General features: G+C 40.5%; 2 protein-coding genes and 1 pseudogene across 3 annotated transcripts in view; all 3 read left to right on the top strand.

Moving 5' to 3' along the window:
* The first annotated feature begins 251 nt into the window (after positions 1-251).
* Positions 252-14,661, top strand: CHMP5 (charged multivesicular body protein 5). The gene is made up of 8 exons (XM_033122413.1): positions 252-419; positions 1,271-1,375; positions 2,784-2,830; positions 5,041-5,134; positions 5,268-5,339; positions 8,963-9,071; positions 11,099-11,211; positions 13,327-14,661. Exons 1-8 carry the CDS (start codon positions 351-353, stop codon positions 13,375-13,377), a joined length of 660 nt encoding a protein of 219 aa, XP_032978304.1. The 5' UTR covers positions 252-350; the 3' UTR covers positions 13,378-14,661.
* Positions 14,662-18,606: 3,945 nt separating this feature from the next.
* LOC117032570 (uncharacterized) lies at positions 18,607-18,726 on the top strand (annotated as a pseudogene).
* Positions 18,727-21,058: 2,332 nt separating this feature from the next.
* Positions 21,059-23,318, top strand: part of NFX1 (nuclear transcription factor, X-box binding 1) — a 67,449-nt gene continuing 65,189 nt past the window's right edge. For both annotated transcript variants that reach the window (XM_033124140.1, XM_033124142.1), the window contains exon 1: positions 21,059-21,211. In XM_033124140.1, coding sequence (XP_032980031.1) covers positions 21,187-21,211 — 25 coding nt within the window. In that variant the 5' untranslated portion in view covers positions 21,059-21,186. The remainder of the gene's footprint in view (positions 21,212-23,318) is intronic.

Consider the following 23,318-nt stretch of genomic DNA (forward strand, 5'->3'; position numbering starts at 1 on the left):
CCAGCCCGGCTTTTTCGAGCCGGGCGGGAGGCTGCCTCGCCCTCCAGTGGGGAAGCCGCCCAGGGCCACACCTATTCAGCCGAAGCCCCGCCTTACTCAACTGAAGTCACGCCCTACGCCCTTCAGCGAGGCCACGCCCCCTGCTGACTCTCTATCCCACACCTCCAAACTCCTGGAGCTCTCCTTCCCCGGAAGGCCGAGATGAAAAGCCGGAAAAAGGATCGGGAAACTCCAATAGGCACATTGCGCTTGCGCATGGGGGGCCGGAAGTCAAGGCAGAGGCGGAGATAAATCGGCTTCCGTTTTCTGTTTTTGCTGTAGTGTTTGGGTTTTCTTCGCGGCCGCCCAAGATGAACCGATTCTTCGGGAAAGCGAAACCCAAGGCTCCGCCGCCCAGCCTGACTGACTGCATTGGCACGGTGGGCACTTGACCACACATAACTATGCTCGGGGACTCTGATACCTCTGACCCCACCCTCCCCGGGCTCTCGGCTCCTGCTGCTTTACCCCATTCCCGGTCCCAGGCCCGTTACACCTCGACCCTCTGTACTCCACCTTTGTTCCTGTTACCCAAGTCACCCCTGACGCCGCAAACCAGGGACCCCTAAACCATCATTGTCTCTCCCTGCTTTCACCCGACCCCTTCTGATGCCCACTATCATGTCCACTTTCTTTTTGTTTTATCCCTTCACCCTAAACTGCCGTAGGTCAATACACTCTTCCCACCTTGTCTATCCCGACCCTTTACTCCTCTTTCATCCCTCATTCTTCTCCCACGTCAGGACCCTCAACTTGATATCCTAGGTCAACGTATCTGCACCCCAGTCTTAGATCTCAGTAACAAAATTCAGAACCGTGGTCCCGCACATTAAGCCACCACCCTCTATCTAAAGAACAGCGTTAGAGCTACAGCCCTAGCCAGGGTCCAGTGGGCACTAGCTTATTTCACATACCTCCAGGTTGAACCCCCAGCCTGACGAGTCTCTGATTCTGGGGAAATTGCACCTCAGCCTAGTGATTCTCAAATTATTTTTCTGCTCAAGTGAGATCCTAGAATATCAGAATCTGGAGAGAGGAGTATAGTTTATAAAAGCTCCCCAATGTTTCTGACTGGGAATCACACTGCCCCACTCCCATTGGAAACCACAGTTTTCTATCCTCCATCCTCTTTGTTTTTCTTTTCCTCCATATCCCTTCCTTTCCTACCTCTCCTCTTGTAAGTATATCACAGTAAGTACCATTGCCTTTAATTTTTTTTTTTTCCCTCAAGGTGGACAGCAGGGCAGAATCCATTGACAAGAAGATTTCTCGACTGGATGCTGAGCTCGTGAAGTATAAGGATCAGATCAAGAAGATGAGAGAGGGCCCTGCAAAGGTAAGGTAGAACGCACCTGCTGTGACAGCCTAAATTGAGCACCTGTGGAAGAAGGACCTGGTGGTAGGGGCTGGTGAGAGGTACAGAAAACATGCTCACAATCTGATAAGGAGAAAAATCTATGTGATGGTATATGCTTCAAGGAATTGAGTTTGCAGCCAGATGTGAGAGAGAGGCTGGGGTTTGACCTGGTGGAGAGAAGATACTGATCACATGTCCCAAACATGTACTTGGGAATTAACGTATTCTACTGAGAAGGTGACAGTCTGAAGAGAAGGGATAGGCCATGCTCAGAAATAATGAGTTGTTAGACTAGTCTTGTATGTTAAGTAGGTATAATAGACTGATTAAAGAGTGGCATGCTGGGAAAAAAGTACTGGAGACCAATGTTCTACGACTAATACTATCACTACTTACTGGCTGTGGCCTTGATAAAGTCACTTTACTTCTTATTTTCCGGTTCTGTTAGGTAGAAACATAGAATACTATATTGAAGTGCATGGACTGTGGATATAGAACTACTTTCTTTGCTTCCATTTCTGTAACTTACAAATCATTTGAGCTAGGGCAAGTTACTTAGCATCACTGAACCTCAGTTTTCCCGTCTATAAAATGGGGACAATATCTATAGTGTGAGGATTAAATGAGGTAATTCATGTGACCTACATAGCACTGTGTCTAGTACATAGAAACATTCAATAAATGTTAGGTATTATTATATTATTGTCTGTGAAGTGCTATTTGCTTTTCCTTCTTCATTGGAGGAGACGAATAAAATGATTTATGGAACAGTATAGAAAGGGAAGTGACAAGAGGTTTTTCTTAGCCATCTTAGTTGGTGGCATGGAATGAAGACTGACCAGAGACAGGAAAGCTCATCTAGACTTGAGATGAAAGCCTGAGCCATAGTGGTAGTCATAAGAATGACATACATCAATTTGAAAATGAGCTTTGAAAATCAGTGAGAAGACTGCATGAAGAGACAACAGAGAGAGGAAAGGTAAGAGACAACCTAGAGAAGTGAGAGATTGGTGGGGCCATTGTTAGTAATTTCCAAGGAGAGAGCAGGTTGAGGAGTTTGCGCATGTTGAGTGAGTGGATAGCAGGATGTCCAAGTTGGGAATCTCCTAAGGCAACTGGGTATACAAAATCAGCACTGTTGGGGCAAGGGGGTGGAGCTAACACGTACTAGGAAAAAGGATGCAGTTCATGCACTGAGATAGGAGATGCAAAGGCAGAGACTAGCTGAGGCTTAAAGTCCTTGGGAGGTAAAGAACAATCCAGAAGCCACTGTGTCCACTACTGGGAAGAAGAGAGTAAGTAGATATATAAGTCTGAGGCTATGGGAGATTTCTTTTACCATATGTATGTTTTCTACTTTTCATTAAAAATCTGTTTTTCTCCCCAGAATATGGTCAAGCAGAAAGCCTTGCGGGTTTTAAAGCAAAAGAGAATGTAAGTTATAGGCATAATCTCCTTTCTTCTGCAGGTTTGACCAAAAGAGAAATGGTCTTCCATTCCTTCAGATTTTTATACCATTTTAAAAGCGTTCTTGATTTATTTACAAATTTCGTTTACATATACAGTGAACTGGGTTTTTCTCCCCGTGTGTTCAGCAACATCTGTTGCAGCACCGTCCATCTAAATAGAACTTTTTACTATGATAGAGACGTTCTGTGTCTATGCTGTCCAGTTCAGTAGCTCTTAGCCATGGGGGCCTATTAAGCACTTGAAATGTGGCTAGGGTGCCTGGAAATTGAAGTTTCAATTTTATTTAATTTTAACAATTTAAGTAACCATATGTGGCTAGTGGCTTCTGTATTGGACTGCCCAGATCTATAGGGTTTGGTTCTCCCATTATTTATTTAATTAGAGTGTGCCTTTTTAATTTTTGTTTGTCTATAAAACTGGGAATCTTGAATGTTTTATTCCCTCCCACCAGAAGATTTAAGGGTCCTTAATTTGTTTTAGGTGACTATATCCCAATGTTCGAACAAAAGCCAAATAGTATCTTTAGTGCTTACCTTGTGGGCTGTCCAGCTGTTGAGACCCTCTGCAAGGTTGTAGAAATCAGATGGAATCAACTAATAAGGAAACAGAAAGATTATTGATATCTCTATTCTTATTTATAAAATGACTTTTTATAAGACATGAGACTATCTTACTCCTTTTACATTAGACAAAATTGTAAAATGAAATCGTAATGCTTAGAGTGGTGAGAGTGCAATAAAATTTTTACACTTCCTTAATCAGTAGCATTCCAAGTTTTAAGTGACTTTTTTAAGTAAAAGGATACATGTTCATTGTAGAAACTTGGAAAATATATAACGTAAGTTATATGAAAAGAAAACTTACCTAAATTCCTAACTATTAGAAATAACCACGTCTAAAATGCTAATTTCTCAGTTTCTTTTCTCTGCTTGTGCATACATGGTATATGTGCATATAACTTTTTAGAAGAAAACAAATGGCATATATATAGGTATCATTTTTCACTTAAAGTTATATCATGAGCATTTCTTTTTCCTTTATTTATTTATTCCTCCTCTTCTCTCTCCCCCACAACTCTGGTTCCAGCCGTTGTTTCTCAGTCTAGTTGTGTCGGACACAGCTCCCTGGCCCATGCTGGTATTATGAGCCTTGCACTTCCCCCGGCTGAGGTAGTTGGTCACTGGTCATCGGTCGGCTGCTCACAGCAGTTCAGGGCAGCTCTTGCTGGCTGCCGGCCGCTCACGCTGGCCACCGGCTCTCACGGCAGCACACGGTAGCCCACAGCATCCCACGGCCGCTCACACTGGCTGCCGGCCACTCACGTCGACCTCCGGCTGCTCACAGCAGCCCAGCTCCAGGGAGAGCCATTGTTTATAATCTTTAGCTGTAGAGGGCACAGCTCACTGGCCCATGTGGGAATCGAACCGGTGACCTTGGCATTAGGAGCACAGCGCTCCAACCACCTGAACCACTGGGCCGGCCCCTGTTTTGTCCTTTTAAATATTTGGAAACATTATGCTTTTTAATATTCCACCAGCATTTGCCTGCACCGTGAATTCACCGTTTTTCTACTGGTTGGATAGTTAGGTGGTTTCCAGATTGTGTAAACACTATAGTGTCGTAAGTTTTGGAGGTAGTATTATACTTTGGTATAAAACTTTATTTAAAAAGGCATATTTTGAGTGCCAGGCATTATATTAGGTCAGATGGATTGGCTAATTATGGATACGAGATTAATAAAATATAATACTTGTCATCAAGGAGTTCAGTCTACTGGAAAAACAGTTTCACTTTATGTATGAAGAGCCTAAAAAGTATTCTTACCCTTTGCCCCAGAATTCCACTTAGGAGAATTTAGCATGGAAAATAATGTAAAACATTATAACACATATGTATTAAGACTTTGTAGCAACATGAAAAATAGCAAATGCCATAATGTTAAGTGGAAAATAGTGTTATAACTAAAATACATGCAAAAGAAAAGGACTGGAGGGAGATACATTAAATGGTATTTGTGTTAGAATGGTTAAAGCGTTTTTGCCAATTTTTCTGTAATTTTGTTAATTTTTTTTTTTTTTTTTAAGAGAAGATTCTCTTATTTAGTGTTAGAGATACTTTCTTCCTGAGGATTTCTGTCTGGCTCACGTTTGCCATTCTCATTTCACTCTAAAAAGGTATGAGCAACAGCGGGACAATCTCTCCCAACAGTCATTTAACATGGAACAAGCCAATTACACCATCCAGTCATTGAAGGACACCAAGACCACGGTACTTCCACAGCACCTTTTCCCCTGACTTGATTTTATTTTTGTACTCTTGTGCTCTTTTCCCGTGGTTTTTAAAAGACCGTTTCACCAGCATGGCTTCCTAAGACATTGTGTTTTCTGTTACCTTTTTTTAGGTTGATGCTATGAAACTGGGAGTGAAGGAAATGAAGAAAGCATACAAACAAGTGAAAATTGACCAGATTGAGGTGAGATGTATACTAGTCTCTGCAAGAATGTGCACAGGTTTCTGAAAGAACCCAAATGTATGTGTGTGTGATGGGAAGGGCACTGAAGGGGGATTGAATCTTGCACCTGTCTTTTGCTAGCAGAGTAACTTTGGGAAAGTGTACCAAAGGTCTCACTTTCCTTATTGTTAATACAAGGATCCTCATACCACATAGGGTTATTATGAGGATGAAATAAATGAGCTGGTGCCATCTGCACGAACAATGCCTGGCACATAATAAACATCCAATAAATAAGCACCCAGTTTCCTGTTATTTCTGACTCAATGATTTTGAGTGTGTTTCCTCAGTTGTAAAGTAGTGATGTTGCTGCCTGTCTCCCAGGATTGTCATGAGTGTTAAATGAGGATATACAGAGGGTGCCGAAAAAACGTACACACATTTTAAGAAAGGAAAAAAACTGTATTAAAATTGTAATACTCAATATATACTGATAACAAAAGATGACTACAAGTCACGTTTGACTTCTGCAATTACATGAAGTGCTCTAAATGGTTACCGTCAGTGTAATTTTAATACAGTTTTTCTCCTTTCTTAAAATGTTTTAAATGTCTTAGCAGTTTGTTCCTTTCTTAAAAAAAACATTTTTTTAGCATCCTCTGTATATGTAAAGTGCTTAACACAGTTCCTGGCAAAGAGTTAGTTCCCTTTTCTAGTAATTCTCTTTAGATTTTTGATAATAATGTCATTAGGTCCTTAAAATGAGTATTTCTTTTGAGATTGCGGTTTGGCTGGGAAATAAGCCCTCAGAGCTTGGTTCTTCTCACCTCTGTTAGGTGAATCAGCTCAGATGGCAAGCAGGGACAGCAGAGGAAGGGAGTGGTGACTGGCTAGAGGAGAGAGGCTTTTTTCCTACAAAACCATGGTGCCCTGACCTCTGCATCCTGAGTAGGATGTCTCTATAATAGGAGGCCAGGACTCAGTTTTGTTCAGTTTTATCCCCAGTACTTCAAACGATGCCTGGCCATTAAGTGCTCAGAAAGTATTTGATGGCTGAACAAGTGATGGAGAGGCTATTAAAGGAGGTGAAGCAGTTCTGTCCAATTCAGGAAGTATTTTTTCATGAGTACCATGTTTCCCTGAAAATAAGCCCCAGTTAAGATTTCAGCCAGACGGACACATTTAGTATGTTTATGATGATGTTCCAGAAGAAGATGGCATGACTCTATTTGAATAAATGTAGATTGTTGTACGTGAAAAAATAAGACATCCTCTGAAAATAAGCCCTAATGGAGCAAAAACTAATATAAGACCCAGTCTTATTTTTGGGGAAACATGGTATTTACTGTGTACTGGCATTTTACTATCTCTGCAGAGGTATTCTCTGGGAATGCCGGTCTTTCATAGCATGAGGAGTGACAGCATTCCTCCATCTTGCTTTTTTTTTGAGCACTCCTTAGACTGCCTGTGGCATTCTGTTTAATCCGCCACCAGTCTCTGCTTACAAGGAATTCAGCTTAGTGACACCCAGGAGATTTACTGAGAAAAATGTCTGTGTATGCTTGTCTTATTTGTACAATACTGTTTGATAATAAAATACAATGAAATTGAATTTTATTTTCTGCTTTTAGGGTTCCTTGTGTTTTAATTAAAGCTACTTAATAAACAAAATAGAAACTTCCGTCTTTCTTTTTTTTTAAATGTCTCTCCACCTTTCACTTGTGATTGTCTGCCTCCCTGCCTAATTATCCTTTTCCTGTCCCCTAATAGATGTGCCCACATAATAGGTGGAAAGCTTCTTTCTAACTTTTTTGGTGTGTATGTGTCTGTGGTTGGACTATATATATTTTGAATTTCATTTGTTTTCCTAAAATACTTGCAAAACATTTTCATTGTCTTATAGCTCTCATTTTTTAATTTTGCCTGTGTTTGTATGTGTCTGTAGTGTAGCTCTGTTTCTACCTTTTTTATTTTTCAGTTTCTGCATATTAAGTATAGTGCTTGTACTTGTTTATATTGTTTTGTTTGTTTACCCAGTAGTGAATCTACCAATTCTTTATATGATGTTTTTTTTGTTTTGTTTTTTTTCCTGTGTCTGTCCTAGAGTCTATTGTTTGGAAGACTATGCATAGATGATTTTAGGAGAATGTCTTGTCTTAATATTTAATAGCATAGTATAATCTTGACTTAATTAGTTTGTTATTTTTCACTCAATTGTTTCAGCTAGTGCTGTTCTGTATAGCAGAATATTACATATGTACAGTGTGGTAGTTTGGTGCTTGGAAATGAAGAAAAACAGCATTTTCTTTTTCAGAAAAGTGTTTTTTTCTAGTTTGTTTTCCATCCTTTATTTGAAAATACAAACTTCTGATTTGGGGGCCAGGAAGGAGTTTTCAAATGTTTAAATGTTTTGCATTGCTCTAGGAAGTCTGAAGAATAAATGATGCTGATTTGGACCTTCTGCAGTATCAACAGTACCCCATTCTATGAAATTTTCAGTCTGTGAAGAGTATGTTGTCTTGCACATCCTTAACATAATAGAAGGTGCACAGTATTAAGTGTTTGACATACATCATTGCACTAAATGCTTACGTCGCCCTATGAAGTATGACTATTAATAATCCCATTTTACAGATGAAGAAATTCAAGCTTAGAGACATTAGTTTTCATAGAGTAATGACAAAATTTTAGCATGGATATGTCTGACTCCAGAGTTTGCTCTCTGAACCATTATACTTGTACAAACTGTCCTTTATTGTGCTATACCACTTCTCAGATTGGTTTCACATTTTTCCTGGCCTTGTGGTAATCTCCCAGTATTCACAGATGATTTATGCCCTCAGTTTGTTTCACCCGCCTGGTTTCAGATATCAAGCCTATCCTGATTCCATTTTGTTTCCCCAACCATGGTGGGCCTGTTACCACTTTTTATACCACCCAATTGTTTCTGCCTCTTTTCTTCCACAGTGTAGTCAGTCTTTGGCTAACTCAAGAAGGGTAATTTGCTTAACTCAGTTACCTCCTTTTCTCCATTAAATAAAAAAATGTTGATAGTATAGATGTTGCTTGATTTAATGTTTCAGGTAAACTTCCTGTAATGATAGAGACCTGATGGGCATCTATTCTTACAATGGGACTTTGGATTTCCACGAGGCACCTTAAATTCAAGATTACCAGTTCTGTTCCTCTTTATTTTTAAGTTTACATTTTTACCACCACAAATAGGAGAAGGATTATGTGGGTCACTGGCATTCACAGTTATTGTTAGGGGAAATCTTCTAACTTGTGATTTTTAAATCATTTTTTTAAGCTCACTTCCTTATACTTTTAATTAGAAGGGACACCCAGGAGTTACTTGAACCTGACGTTTAGAGGAGCACCTGCTCCTCTAAAGAGAAGCAATGTCACACATTGCTTCTGGTATACGGCAATTTCTAAAACAGACTAAAAACAGTTGCTAGCCAAGGACTGGGGTGCAAGAGGAATTAACAGTTGTTGAGAACTGGTGGTATGCTTAGCACTTTATGTACATCATCTTTTTAAAAATTGCTCCTTTATAAGATTCAGAGGAGAGAGTAGGGGCAGGGGGTAGTTAGAGGAAAATGGTAAGAAACGAATGAAAACCCTGTCATATATTTTTATAGGATTTACAAGACCAGTTAGAGGATATGATGGAAGATGCAAATGAAATCCAAGAAGCACTGAGTCGTAGTTATGGCACCCCGGAGATAGATGAAGATGACCTAGAAGCAGGTAAGTTATGGGAAAAGCAATGCATACGTAGCTTTAGAGTCTGAAAGGGGCAACTGCCTGGGACCTTTCCCAAAGGCTGGGGAAAGTTCCCGTGCGGCTTCCTTGAGAGATAGTTTATGGTACAGTCTCTGGGCAGAGAGCTTGTGAGGTACCCGCATCAGACTTACATGTTCCACCACAACTCTGAGATGGACAAGCTCTGAAGGAGGTCCACGCAAAGATCTCTGCTGACCCAGTGCCTGGTATCTAAACACTGCCTTTCTCTGCCGTTTAACTTTTGATTTTGTTTTTCCTATTTTGCTACTTTGACTTCTCTCCTTCAGAACAGCAAAGCAAATCAAGAAACAGTAGTTGGCAAATACTTAATGTACATCTACACAAAGGTGATGGAAAAATACAATGAATGTTTAAATTTAAAAAAATTTGCATTACAGTAAAAGACACATTGCCATGAATCCCCCTCAAAATAGTCCGCCTCACTTCAAACACACTTACCCCATTGTTCTTGCCACTTTCTGAAGCAGTTCTGGAGTCCTCTTTCGTGAGTGTCTTTACTTCATCCTCCATTATGAGAACACTCCATGTCACACATCGCTTCTGGTACAGCAATTTCTGTCAAATAAAAACACTGCAGTGCGTCCTCATCCACCTTATTCACCAGATCTGGCACCGTGCAACTTCTGGCTCTTCCTCAAAGTCAAAAATGATTCAGGACGTCGAGGCCGCCGTGACAGCACACACTGAAGACAACTGAGGACTCCAGAACTGCTTCAGAAAGTGGCAGAAATAATGGGATAAGTGTGTTTGAAGTGAGGGGGAGTATTTTGAAGTTGATTAATGGCTATGTGTCTTTCACTGTAATAAATTTTTTTTTTTTAATTTAAACATTTACCGTATTGTTTGATCACACCTTGTATGCCATGTACTGTTGTTAGGTGTTGGGGATTCAGCATTGAAGAAAACAAATACGACCCCTTTATTCTTGAAGCTTCTTGAGGAGGGGTAAGAAACTGCTTCTTTCAAGTAATTAGTTACAGGAGCACAAATGTTTGGAGAAGTATGGGCTACCATGGAGTCCATAGATAGGGAATCGAACGTGTTTGGGAGTGGGGGACAGGTATGGGATCTGAAGGATGAGTAGGAGTTAGCAGGAAAAAATGGGAGGGATTATTGGGTGGCCTCAGGGAGAGGAGTTTAGAAGCTATTGCTGCAGTCCATTTAAGAGGTGATGGTGTCTGAGACTAAGGTTGTGGTAGCAGAAACAGAGAGAAGTGAACAGATTGAGGAAATTTTAGGAGGTTGAATGGAGAAAATTTAATTGATTGGCTATTGATTGGCTATGGAGAGAGAGGGAGGTATCAAGGATGTTTGCCAGTTTCTAGTATGAGTAACTGAGTAGATGGCAGAACCACCCCACACTGGATTTTTTGTCACATGACACCCTTGTCACATTACTGCTGCTGCCTCTCTCTGTCTCTCTGTCTCTCTGTCTCTCTGTCTCTCTCTTTCTCTCTGTCTGTCTCTCTCCATGTTCTGTTTTTGCCTAGAACCTTTTTCTCCCATTCATTTCTTATCTAGAGATACCCCCGATGAGTTTCTACTATTTAAAGCCTGATTTCACATAATGGTCACTCAGTATACAACAATCTCTGGCCTGCTTTCACTGCCTTCTTTCAAGTTCATCAATAAATGGAAGGGAATTTTTTTACATTTGTTATTATTAAGATTTTCTAATTTGAATTGGCCAACTCTATAGTTATAGAGTCTTCTCGTGAAGACAGGGGCCTTATAAACCTGTGGTGAATGGTTGTTTTGTTTGTTTTATTTTCATTTTGGTTTTTCATAGATTTTACCAATATGAGTTCCCTTGAAAATTTCTTATAATGTTCATCTTTTATTTTGAAAATAGAAATTAATAATCCCTTTTTGTTTCTAAATGTTTATCTTATAAATAATTGGGCTTTCCTAACATGTACTGCCAATTTTCTTGTTACATATTTTTGAAATGTTGACTGTTTCAATCTCAGAGTTGGATGCGCTGGGTGATGAGCTCCTGGCTGATGAAGACAGTTCTTACTTGGATGAAGCAGCATCTGCACCTGCAATTCCAGAAGGTGTTCCCACTGACACAAAGAACAAGGTGAAAGCTTTTTCTGTTTATATTTTCTGCAGATTGTAAGATTTTATGCTTGATCACCAGTCTGGGAATCTAAAAGGTAATTTTAAATTATAATAAATCAGGACCGTCTCAGTCATTATTTTGAAAACCCTTGAAATCCCCATTTTCCTGCAGTGGATTATGGACAGGCTGTGTAAGTAGTGTCACAGAGACCCAGGAATGATTTTATATAATGACAATTTGTAGAATATACATAATTACCATTGTTGTGAGCTTGCACTGAGTGCCATTTATAGGTATTAGACATTTCCTGGAAAAGCATCAAGAACACATGCATGAACCGTGCTAGGTAACAGTGTAAAAGAAAGTTCTGCAGACACAATGGTTAATTATAGGGTGGAATAATTATAGGGTGGATTAATAATTTAAGTATAAAACTTAAGTAGAAAGATTCTCATTCAACAAGGTAAAATAAAAGAATCTGGACACCTGGGTTTAAGTCTCTACTACTAACTAACTGTGAGACCTTATCATTTAGCTGTTTTGAACATTCCTGTTCCTTGCATCTGTATAATGCAGATGATGATCTCACATAATTGTTGTATAGATCAAATTAGATCTTGTATGAAAAGGGCTTTGTGAATTTAAAGCCCTGTCCAAAGCTACATGGTTGTCATTATTATAAATAGATAATGTTTTGCTGCTTATGAAATCCTGTTCATTCCATCTTAGTTCCTAATGAAATGTGTCATTTTTTTATCGCCACTGGACATGGACAGTCCTGGTATTTGCCTTATCTCCCAACGTGCCCATTGAGTGTACACAGTATAGTTGGCAGAATCCTTGAGTGGGAGCCAGTCTCAGTTCTACCTTTATACACTGTGTGACTTTGAGCAAATTAGAAATTCATCTCTTCTCTCTGAACCTCACTAGTGATTTTCCACCTGTAAAATGTGGGCAGCAAAAAGTGGGGGGTAGGTAATTTTTCAGGTCCCTTACAGCTGATTTTTATGAGTGTGCATCGTCCTGTATGTACCCTGAGCCTAAGGCAGTCTTACCTTTCTCTACTGCCCATCCCACTCCACCGCCACATCTCTGGCCACTTCGGAGTTCCAGGGGCATAGGTTGATTTTTCTCAGCACACCTGAATAATTTTTATTTATGCTCTCATAGCGCACCTTTGCAATTCCCTGAAGCATCTCTTTTATTTCCACTTCTAGAAGGTCACAGATTCCTGAGTTAAATGTGCTGTTGGGATAGCTTTCTTTTTCTTTTTATTTTTTTATTGGGGAATATTGGGAAACTGTGTGTTTCTCCAGGGCCCATCAGCTCCAAGTTGTTGTCCTACAGTCTAGTGGAGGGCACAGCTCAACTCCAAGTCCAGTTGCTGTTTTCAATCTTTAGTTGCAGGGGACACAGCCCACCATCCCATGCAGGAATTGAACTGGCAACCTTGTTGTTGAGAGCTCGCGCTCTAACCAACAGAGCCATCTGGCCGCCCCTCCAGCAGCTCAGCAGCAGCTCGTTGTCTTCAGTCTAGTTGTGGAGGGCACAGCTCACTGGCCTATGTGGGGATCGAACTGGCAACCCTGTTGTTCAGAGCTCATGCTCTTAACCAACTGAACCACCCGGCCGCCCGCCGGGGATAGCTTTCTTAATTGATAGTGGTGTTACTACCTATAAGTTTGTAGGACAGTATGATCACGGAAGTGACTGGAAGTGCCCTGGGGCACTGCTCCTTCCAGGATTTGGGAGGCTATAAAAGGTAATTGTTCACTTTAGGGATCAGAGTGAATGTAAGAGTCTGGAGGCAAGGACTCAGTCCTCAGCCTTTTCTCCTGGACCCTCCCAGCCCCCTGAAGAGAAACACTTCAGTTCCTCTCCCTCTCTCTTACTCTTCCTTTAGCCTGCAAAGGATCACCCCTTTTGATCCCTTCCAGTTTTTTCCATCACTTCCCTCTTTACCTTTCATAAAAAAGCTCATTCTCATCTTCTGAGTGGGATTTTGGTTTTCACTGATTAAACACTTGGAGATGAGTTTTAACTACTAAATATTTGTAATCTTTTTTTTCTTCTTCTTTTTTTTTTTTAATCAATTGAGAAATAGTGGCACTAAACATTGCTCTCTTTTTACAGGATGGAGTCCTGGTGGATGAATTCGGATTGCCACAGATCCCTGCTTCATAGACTTGCATCATTCAAGTACATCGTGTAAAATAAACACATGTTCTGGGACTGGGAAATTTATCTTTCCAAATTTACCATAACAGATTAAGGTTTCTTTCCTTTCTTTGAAGGAAAAGTTAGACACATTGTTCTTTTATTTTTTTTCCGTTAAGAGACTCATTGTTTGGGGGATGCTTTCTTCGTACTAAATTTGTATTCCTTTTTTCTTATGAAAGACTAACTTACTTAAAAGTATCAGTGGGTTTGTGTGATTTCACTCCTTAATAATAATTTGAGATAAAAGCAACAAAATGGGAATCTTTAGATTTCATGGTAGTATAACTCCACAATCTCAAATTGACCTGATAAATTGATAAGGCAAAGATTACTGAGATTACTGAAACTTCAGTAATCTGAGACTTCATATTATGAGATTACTGAGATTACTGAGACTTCATATTATGATTACTGAGGTTACTGAGACTTCATATTATGATTCAAAACCATTTTCTATTGTGGTATTATAGTTTGGTTTAAGTGATGGTCTTTTTTGATGAGCTTTGTTGTGTCTTGTGAGTATATCGTTACTGTGTCCAATATTGGAATGGAATTATCACTGTGTCATGAGTGGACGTTTTGATTCTATGGTTCTCTCAGTATTACAGCTTAACTTGTAATCAATAATGAATATTTCTTGATATTTAATGTATAGGACATTTATTTATACTCAATAAATATTTTTCAAAAGGATGTAATTTTAATATCACTTCAGTCTAAAACCTCCACTGCACAAACCAAATTTAGTGTAATTTTAATATTGATTCAGCCTAAAATTTCCACTACAGAAATCTATTTACCCAGTGGCATTGTGGTGTAGAGGAAAGAGCAAGGAACAATCAGGCTTGGGCCCTGGGTCTACCATCTAATAACGACTAAGTAGTCTACTCACTTCTCTAAACTTCTATTTCCTTATTAGTAAAGTCATGCTTATCTCACAAAGCTCTGTGAGGAATAATTGAGGTAATTGTTATGAGTACTTTATGAACTGCAACGTGTTATTCTCATATGAGGAATTATTAACAAAAAAACTGGGGCTCATTATTTTCTTGAGAGATGCCTGGAGCGCTACAGCAAGTTCAAATTCCTGGTTGATTTCGGGGTCTTTAATGATCCATCCTCCTAGCCTCACTCAACCTCTCACCAATAGCATTCCGTTCTCCAGCCTTGCTGGGTACCTCACAATGCCACATGCACCAGCCTTTCATGTATCAGCAGGTCAATCCAATAAACATGTATTGAACGCCCGCGCTGTAGCATATCTATACCAACCCAAAGGATACCAAGAACCATCACAGTTCCTTTCAAAACCACTGTCTAGTTATAGGTGGGTACGATACACACATGTGACCTTCTCCCACCCTTGCTAACCTCCCCCTCCTAAGAAGCCTTATAGTGGGAGCGAATGCTACCTTCTTGAAACCTTCCTTGGCTTCTGTACAGGTTCTCACTCAGCCCTTTAGATATTTCTTCCACTATAGTTCCAGTCTTGGCCTTCTTCTCACCCTTCATACTCTCCTTAAAGATATCTCACGCCCATGATTTTAACTATTACCTGTGCTTTAATGACTCAAAATAAGTCAGACCTCTTTCTAATGACTCAAAATAACCTAGACTTCTTTCCTTATTATTTTCAATTCTGGGGATTCCCCATTAAATGTCCCACTGTTACCTAAAATCTAACGTGTGAATTAACCTTATTATCTTGGGGTTTACTATCAGCAGACATTCCTGCTTTATTTTTCATCTTGCCAATATTATCAGTGACCCATATATTGCCAGTTTTAATGGGTGATAGTCCTCCAGCTAGACCTCATTAGTGCATTGGATATCAGTGGGCAATCATTCTACCAAAATTGCTACTTCCTTGGCTTTTGTGATAATACCGGTTTCTGTTCCTCCGATTACTTCGTCTAAGACTGCTGAAATCCTCATCTCTCCAACTTTATAATGTTACTGTTCCTCAGGTTTGTAACCTTTATCCACCATACTTCTTTCTCTGCTCACTTATATTTGGTGATCCCCTCTATTCTCTTGGATTTAACTACTGACTTCTAAACCTATACTCCTATCCTGGATCTTGTCCCTGAGTGTCAGAATCCTAGTTATATCCGGCTGTTTGCCGAACAATTATTTGGATGTTGCAGAGCCCACAAACACTTCACATTCAAATGGCCAAGACAATCATTACCTTTCCCCCAGTCCTGAATCTCCTCCTGTTTTACCTTTCTCAGCTAATAGAACCATTATTTCCACCACTCAAAGCTCTTGAGTTGTCTTTGATGCCTACAATTAGCTTTATCCTACACAGTCAATCCTTAAACCCTGCTTTTAACCCCTTAGTGTTTCTCAAATCCAACCCTTCTTCTTCTTTCCTATCTCCTCTCATCTTGGCCTAGACATCCCTCACATAGTCTTTTGGAATAAATGACGTGCTTTCTCTTTTTACACAGTTTCACTTTCTTGAGTCCATTCATCACAGACAGCTATACTTACCTTTCTAAAATACAAATCTGACCACGTCATTCGCTTACTTAAAGTCGTTCATGGTTCCTTGATATTTCCAACAGGGTATAAAAAGCTGCCTATGACTTGGCCCCTGCCTCTCATGATGGTTTATTGCTTAGTCTTTTCAGAATGTCATTCTCTCTCTTAGAGAACTGCCTCCCTCGTTATAACGGTGTGATTGTTGGAAAAATACCAATTAGAGTAACGCTACCCTTACTCTTCTAAGCTATGGGAGTTGGACTTGTGACCAAGCCATGTCCATTGAAGTTTTTTCCTCAAATTTCCTAAATCGAAATTAGGGGAAATGCTTTTAAAAATAAAAAACAAAACTGTCAGTAATGAGAACCCTGAGATACTGAGACCAGAGAGGAGCCGAGAGGCAGAATGAAAGAATTCTCATGGCACTGAGCCCCGACTTCTGATCTTAGAGATTCCCAGAGTACTCCAAGTCTCTGCAACTCTTTAATTCTGTGAGCTGTCTGTGAATTCTGCCAATAAACCCCCTTTTCTGCTTCAGCTAATTGGAGTTAGGTTCCTGTCACTTGTCAGTAAGAATCCTGAAAAATTTCTCTGCAGCTTCTCTCCAGGCCATGTCCTATTTTTTAATTTTAGGCTGTAATAATTGTTTCCAGTTCCCTCACATCCACCATGCAATCATGATTCCCTGCCTCTGTTCATATAATTTCCATTCCCTGGAGGTTATTAATAGCTTTGTCATTCTGCTAATTCTTGCTGTACTAGGAAAAGACCAAGAGTCAGGCGCTGGTCTGTCAATCCCAATGAATTGAAGGAAAGTGGAAAGGATGAGTCCTGTGGTAGAGAGCCCCAGGCACCACATAACTTCTGATGATCACTCTTGTAGCTTCTACCAGACAGTGTCTCTGGTCAGTATCTCACTTGTTAATCATTAGAGAGAAGCAGAATTGAGGGCAGGTAGTCTCGTTAGGTTGTAATCTATCAACACTGGGAGTTTAGCAAGGGTGGAGGAAATTGGAATGATCCAACTGAGAGTAAAAGTTTGGCACTTCTACCTCTATTATCCATATCCCTTAGCTTTTCTTGTATGTTTTCTTATAGCTGTATCACCTAGACAGAGGGGAGTGTGTGTGTGTGTGTGTGTGTGTGTGTGTGTGTGTGTGTGTGTGTTTATTGCTGCCTGCGACCTACTCCCATGGATTGAGATATAACAGTATAATAGTTCAGGATACAGTGTGGACACTTGGATTTTTAAAAGCTCCCCAGGTAGTTCTTAGATGTAGCCAGTTAAGAATCCCTGCCCTCAGGTGCCTGATCAGTCTGAACCTGTTTTCATGGACAAGCAGTATGGGCTGTTGCCATCAATAACTGCGAAGAAAAGATTGGCAAGTTTCCATCCAAAGAATGATTTCGGAAGTATTTCCTACTTTATTTTTTAGAAGAATTTGTGAAGGATTGGTGTCAATTCTTTGAACATTTAGTAGAATTCACTGATGAAGCCATCTGGGCTTGGGCCTTGTGGGAAGCTTTTTACTACTAATTCAATCTCTTTACTTGTTGTAGGTCTAGTCAGATTTTCTATTTATTCTTTAGTCCATTTTTGTAGTTTGCGTATTTCTAGGAATTTGTCCATTTCATGTAGGTGATCTAATTTATTAGCATGCAATTGTTCATGGTATTCCCTTATGATCCTTTTTATTTCTGTAAGGTCGGTAGTAATGTTCCTTCCTTCATTCCTAATTTTAGTGAGTTCAGGGTGTTTTTTTTTGGTCAGTCTAGCTAAAAGTTGGTCAGTTTTGTTGTTTTTGTTTAATGAACCAACCTTCTTCATTTTTCTCTATTGTTTTTCTGTTTTTTAATCTCATTAATTTCTGCTCTAACCTCTATTATTTCTTCCCTTCTATTTGTCTTGGTTTAGTTTGCTTCTTTTCTAGTAGAAGGTTAGGCTGTTGACTTGAGATCTTTTTTATTAATAAACTTAATTTTTTTAGTGTAGTTTCAGGTTCACAACAGAATTGAACGTAAAATGCAGAGAGTTCCCATATATGCCCTAACCCCACAGATGCACAACTCTCCCTACTATAGATATTCTGCACCAGAGTGGTACATTTGTCACAATCCATTGACACATCATTATCACCCAAAGTACATAGTTTAGTTTTGGTGTTGAATATTCTGTGGGTTTTGACAAGTATCTACCATTGTAGGATCATACAGAATAATTGCATTGCCCTAAAAATCTGTGCTCTGCCTATTCATCCCTCCCTCCACCCTAAGCCCTGGCAACCACCGATCTTTTCACTGTCTTCATAGTTTTTCTTTTTCCAGAATGTCCTATAGTTGGAATCATACAGTATGTATTAGGTTGGTGCAAAAATACTTGTGGTTTAAAAGGTTAAAAATAATTGGAAAAACTTCAATTTACTTTTGTACCAACCTAATGGTTTTTTCAGATTGGCTTCTTTCACTTAGTAGTATGCATTTAAGTTTCCTCCATGTGTTTTTCATGGCTTGATAGCTCATTTCTTTTTAGTGCTGAATATTCCATTGTCTGGACTTCTTTTTTAATGTAAATATTTACAGCTACAAATTTCCATCTGAGCACTGCTTTCATTGTTTGTCATAAGTTTTGCTATGTTGTGTGAAGTACTGTTTGTATAGGAACGGCAGGATAAATGCTTGCTTGCTTCCATTTATTTACAAGGTTTTATCGCTTCTCGGCCTTTTGGCTAAGATCAAGTGTAGTATCTACAAGGTTTGAAAATAATGAGTAGATTTCCTAGTGTGCCAGTAGTGAATTATTGCATTTCAGTTTCAAATGTATCCTTTTTGCCTGCTCTGCAAAATGGGTTTGGACCCTTTCAATATTTATCCTTTACCAGCTGGCAGGTGGTACTAAGCTTTGTCAATAGAGGGCGCCAGAGATATTGCAGGAAAAAAAGGCTTTGTTTCCTGTTTCTAGTGTTTTGGGTTAGGGAGGCTTCTGTGCTGGGCAACTTCTCCAGGGCAAGGCACGTGGTTTCTTCATCACTTCGCTTTTTCAGTGTATGGTGGCCAGCAGCCAGAAACTTCTCCTGGTACCCCGCCACAGGTGGTTTGTAGTAGAGTGCCTCTTGTGAGACACCTCTCCATGAATGGCTTTCTCCAGCAATCCTGCAAGATTTCTGGCAAATTCTGCCAGTGCAGCACCACAGTGGCTTCTCTGCCATCTGGTGAGCCAGAGCCACATCCTCTCTAACAAGATCTGCACCTCAGCTCTGGGTGATCTTCACTGGACACTTTATCTCAATCCTAGAGGTAGTGGCTGTTCCTTCTATCACTATTTCTGTATTCTTTTAGAATCCTCTTTTGTATCTTTAGTAGTCAATCCTTGTTACTCCAATCCCCTGCTATTTTTTATGTCTTTAAATGAATAAAACCTTCCCTGTTCAAATTACTCTGTGGTTCCTCTCTCCTGATTGGACCCAGACTGATACATCTGGTAATTTCTAATGGTGACAAGAAGGTTTGTTTGATGAACTGTCAAAATTTAGGATTTATGTTAAAAAAAAAAGGACAAAGAATAATAGGCAATAGAAGATGAAAATTGAAATGTCTACAACTGACAAGGAGTTGATATCTGTAATATATATAGATAGCATCAACAGGAAAAAAATAGAGCAGCACAATAGAAAAATGGTCAATGGATATGAATAAGCAATTTAAAAGAAACTCAAAAGGTCATGAAGAAAAGTCAGACTCATTAGTAATCAAAGAAACACAAAAACGATATCACATCACACCTGTTGGTTTGGAAAAAGAAAAAGTTTTGGAAGCTGGATAATGGTTATATCTGAAATATACCTCAGATCTGCCCTCTTCTCTCCACATTTACTGTCAGTCTAGTTCAAGGCCACCACCATCATCTTCTGCATTAGCGCAATACAAAAATGTAACTGGTCTGCCCACTTCTATTCTTGCTCCCCCATAATTCACTTTTCCCCTGGGAGCAGGAGAACTCTTTAAGTATAAATCAGGTACCACATCTTAGCTTAGAACCTTTCGATAACTTCCTATTGCTCTTGGAATAAAATCCATCATCACAGCCTGCAGGTGATCTGTGTGATCTTTCCTACCTCTCCAATTTCATACTGTGCCACTCTCTTTGCTCACTATTCTCCAGCAAATATTTCAATACCTTGAACACTTCAATCTCTATCCTTTCTCATAACCTTTGCTCATGCTGTTCCCTCTAAACTTACACATAGCTTGCACCTTCTCATCTTTCATTCTACTCAGAGAAGCCTGGCTACATTTTCTGGAGCAGATCCTAGTAAGTCTCTGTCACTGCTTCTTTCTTTCATAACACCAACATAATTTGTAATTATTTTACAAATTGCTAATTTGTAAATATAAATTTCTTAGTTTTTATCTCCCCTACTAGATAATGCACTTCCTGAGGCAGGGACCATGTTTGTCTTTTTCACCATTTACCTTCAGCGCTTAAAGCAATGCCTAAGAAAGTATGAATTAAAACGTATGTGAATGAATGAATCTATTTCGTTTTAATGGGGAAGCCCAAACCAGTGAATCACTTTACAAATGTAGATGCTTCACACTTAAATGTTGTGTTCTATTTAGTAATGCAACAACAAAACAAACAAAAACTCCACACATTCATTTACAATTTTATACTTTAAAAGTAATCAGTGCCTCCAAACTTTACCGCTCGTGTTGTCCTCTGTATTTGTTTTATTGTCATCTGCCTGTTCAAGTCCTTTACCATTTCTCATATGTGGTTTATCGTTTTCTCACTGGGTAGTAAGAGCTCTTTGTATATTAGCTCTTGTTTTGCAGATATTTTTTCCCAAGATTGCCTTTTGACCACTCAGTTTTTTGTGTTTTTTTTTTAACCCCAAGCCTGAACTACTCTAGGACGGTCATGTCTGAGCTGACTCCAAAAGACCAGGTGAAGCTGGTTGGGTAAAAGGGCGAAGGGGCATTGTAACAGGTGAGCACAGTGAATATCAAAAAGGAAAACGATGATTACGCAAGTCACTGCCGACCCGCCCTCTACTGCCCGCGTCCCTTGCCACCTACAGCCAGCAGTCAACTCCTTCCGCCCGGCGCCTGGCGCGTCTGTCTGACGTCACGGACTCAGCGCACAGTTGACTCAGCTCGCGCAAACTCTGTGGCCGTCTACTAGGCGCGCAGATGCGAAAGTTCTCGCGGTGGCGGAAGTCCAGGGCACGTGACCGGGTGACAGCGCTCTCTGGACTACAGGGCTTGCTTTAGGTGTTGCGGCACGGGATGGCGGAGGCGCCTCCTGTCTCAGGTACAGTTCTGGCCCGCGCGGGAGTGGGGCCCTCTCGAGTTGCGAAAATTTGGTCACTGACGAATCCTAGGGCTTAGGCCATTCATATCACGAGAGTGGCGCGTACTAAGGTTGGGGATAGGGGCTTGGAAGGGCCAAGCCACGCGCGTGGTGCTTACGAAGATCTCGACCATTCTCGACTGCTGGGTTGTTTGTGTTTCCAAAGAACGCGGGTTTGTATCTGAGCCCAGCGAGTCTATGTGGGTGTCCCGGCCTTCCCAGGGCAGCAGCCACATTGATCTCCGACCAGAGGGCGTCGACCGGATCACCGTCGGTGACTGGCGGGCTCTTGACGTGTAGTGGCTTTGCGAGCTGTGCTTAAGGTGTATTTGTGCGTTCTGGTGCAGCGGCGCCGCTGCGAGCCGAACACCTGTGGTTTCCAATCTCAGCCTGCCAAGAACTCGCAGTGTGACTGAGTCATTTTCCTCATCTGTCAGTTGGGAGTAATTAAGTTAATTCCTATGAAGGCTCCTGCTCTGTACGTACCTATTCCATAATTGTTAGCTCACTACTCCTCCCGGAGTTGCCTCTGTGTATAGAGACAACCTCATTTGGCTGTTAATGTAACATCTATTTACATTACTTTCAGGGTGTACCTTAGATCTTTGTTTTGCAAACTTTTTGGACAGTGGCTGAAAAGGAACCTTTTACTCGTGACCTCAGTGTATACATACATAAATGTAAAAGCGAACCAAGAGTTCCAGGAAGCAATGGTTTGCCATACTATCTGCAGTACACTATTTTCTACTTCGTTTGTTAAAAATACTTGTGATAACCTACTACATTGATTTGATTTCAGGACCCACTCTTTCTGAAAAACAGGGCAGCAATTTGCAGCAAGAGGTTTGTAAAAGTCATTGATTTGAGTCTTAGTAAAGCTACCTACCAGCTACTGGGGTACTAAGAAGAGTACGAATATATACGTATTGTGTACTGGCTGGCAGGTAAAATGTATTTATTACTATGGATCTTGGTCAAAAAAGTTGGAAAACACACTGCATTGTTGTACCACAGTCCTGATTTAGATTAAGTCATGGGGAGGGGGGTGGGGGACTGGACCTTTTTAGGCTGGTGTTTTGTTATTCTCCCACCCATTCTTTTCCCAGATCCTCTAAAGTGGATCCATTGATCTTCCCATCCTTAGGCTCACACCCTTCAGTGCTAGCTGCAGAATTGGGCGGGACTAGCTGTTAGTCATAGTTTTGGCCTCCAGTGTTGTACCCCAGGTTACAACTTCCTCCCTAATAAGGCAAAGTTCCCTACTCCAGAGACCTCCCCACTCCCTCTCATATGTCTTAGTTTGCTTTTGCCTTAGTTTCTATTCCAGGTTGTTAGTTCAGCATAATCTCTAACCCACACCTCCATCCCCACTCAAGGTTTAGATCTCTTGCCCGCTCCTGTCCTCGAATAGCAGCTCAGTCCAGAGAGTATCTGGAATTGGAGTCTGCTTTGTCTCTGGACTTTATCATCTACTGTTTACTCTGCTCCACCCACCTGTTGGGCACCTGCTGGTGCCATGTTAGCTTGGATTTGGGATACCACTTGTACTATAGCCACGCTTTGGTGATGAGACATCCCATTTACTGAGTAACTTCCAGCTACGAAAAAAAAGGTGGGGGGAAGGGTGTTTCAGATCTGTGTCTTAGGTCTAGTTTCTTGATTCTGTGCCCTTTTTCCCTTCCTTGTGTCTTTTAAGGGTTTTTCTGACAGCTTTGCCTACTACCTCATGTCTAGTAGAACATACACTGTATATGAATAAGTGCTACCCTGTCTGGAATCTCCAGTTGCATCAACTCCTTACTGCTTAACGTGAAACACCCTTTTCCCATCCTTTACCAGCCTATTCTGAACAACTTTACTGACATTTTTTTCTGTCCTTCTCCCTTTCCTGCTTGAAGAAGCAAGGCTTGAACTACACAATCCCCACTTGGTCTAATTTACCCATTCCCACCTTTAAGTTATCTGTTAGGTTTTCTGAACACCTTTTCTGCCACCTTCTGAATTTGTCTAATCCTCTTGTAAGGCCTTCTACCCTATCCCCAGAATTCTACCATTATGAAAGCTTTCA

The sequence above is a fragment of the Rhinolophus ferrumequinum genome, chromosome 12 (assembly GCF_004115265.2).
Source record: "Rhinolophus ferrumequinum isolate MPI-CBG mRhiFer1 chromosome 12, mRhiFer1_v1.p, whole genome shotgun sequence".
NCBI classification, from domain to species: domain Eukaryota; kingdom Metazoa; phylum Chordata; class Mammalia; order Chiroptera; family Rhinolophidae; genus Rhinolophus; species Rhinolophus ferrumequinum.

Coding starts and splice junctions, on each gene's coding strand:
- CHMP5 (XM_033122413.1), top strand. CDS start 351: ATGAACCGATTCTTCGGGAAAGCGAAACCCAAGGCTCCGCCGCCCAGC. Junction 1,376..2,783: donor TGAGAGAGGGCCCTGCAAAG/GTAAGGTAGAAC, acceptor TTTTCTCCCCAG/AATATGGTCAAGCAGAAAGC. Junction 5,340..8,962: donor TGAAAATTGACCAGATTGAG/GTGAGATGTATA, acceptor ATATTTTTATAG/GATTTACAAGACCAGTTAGA.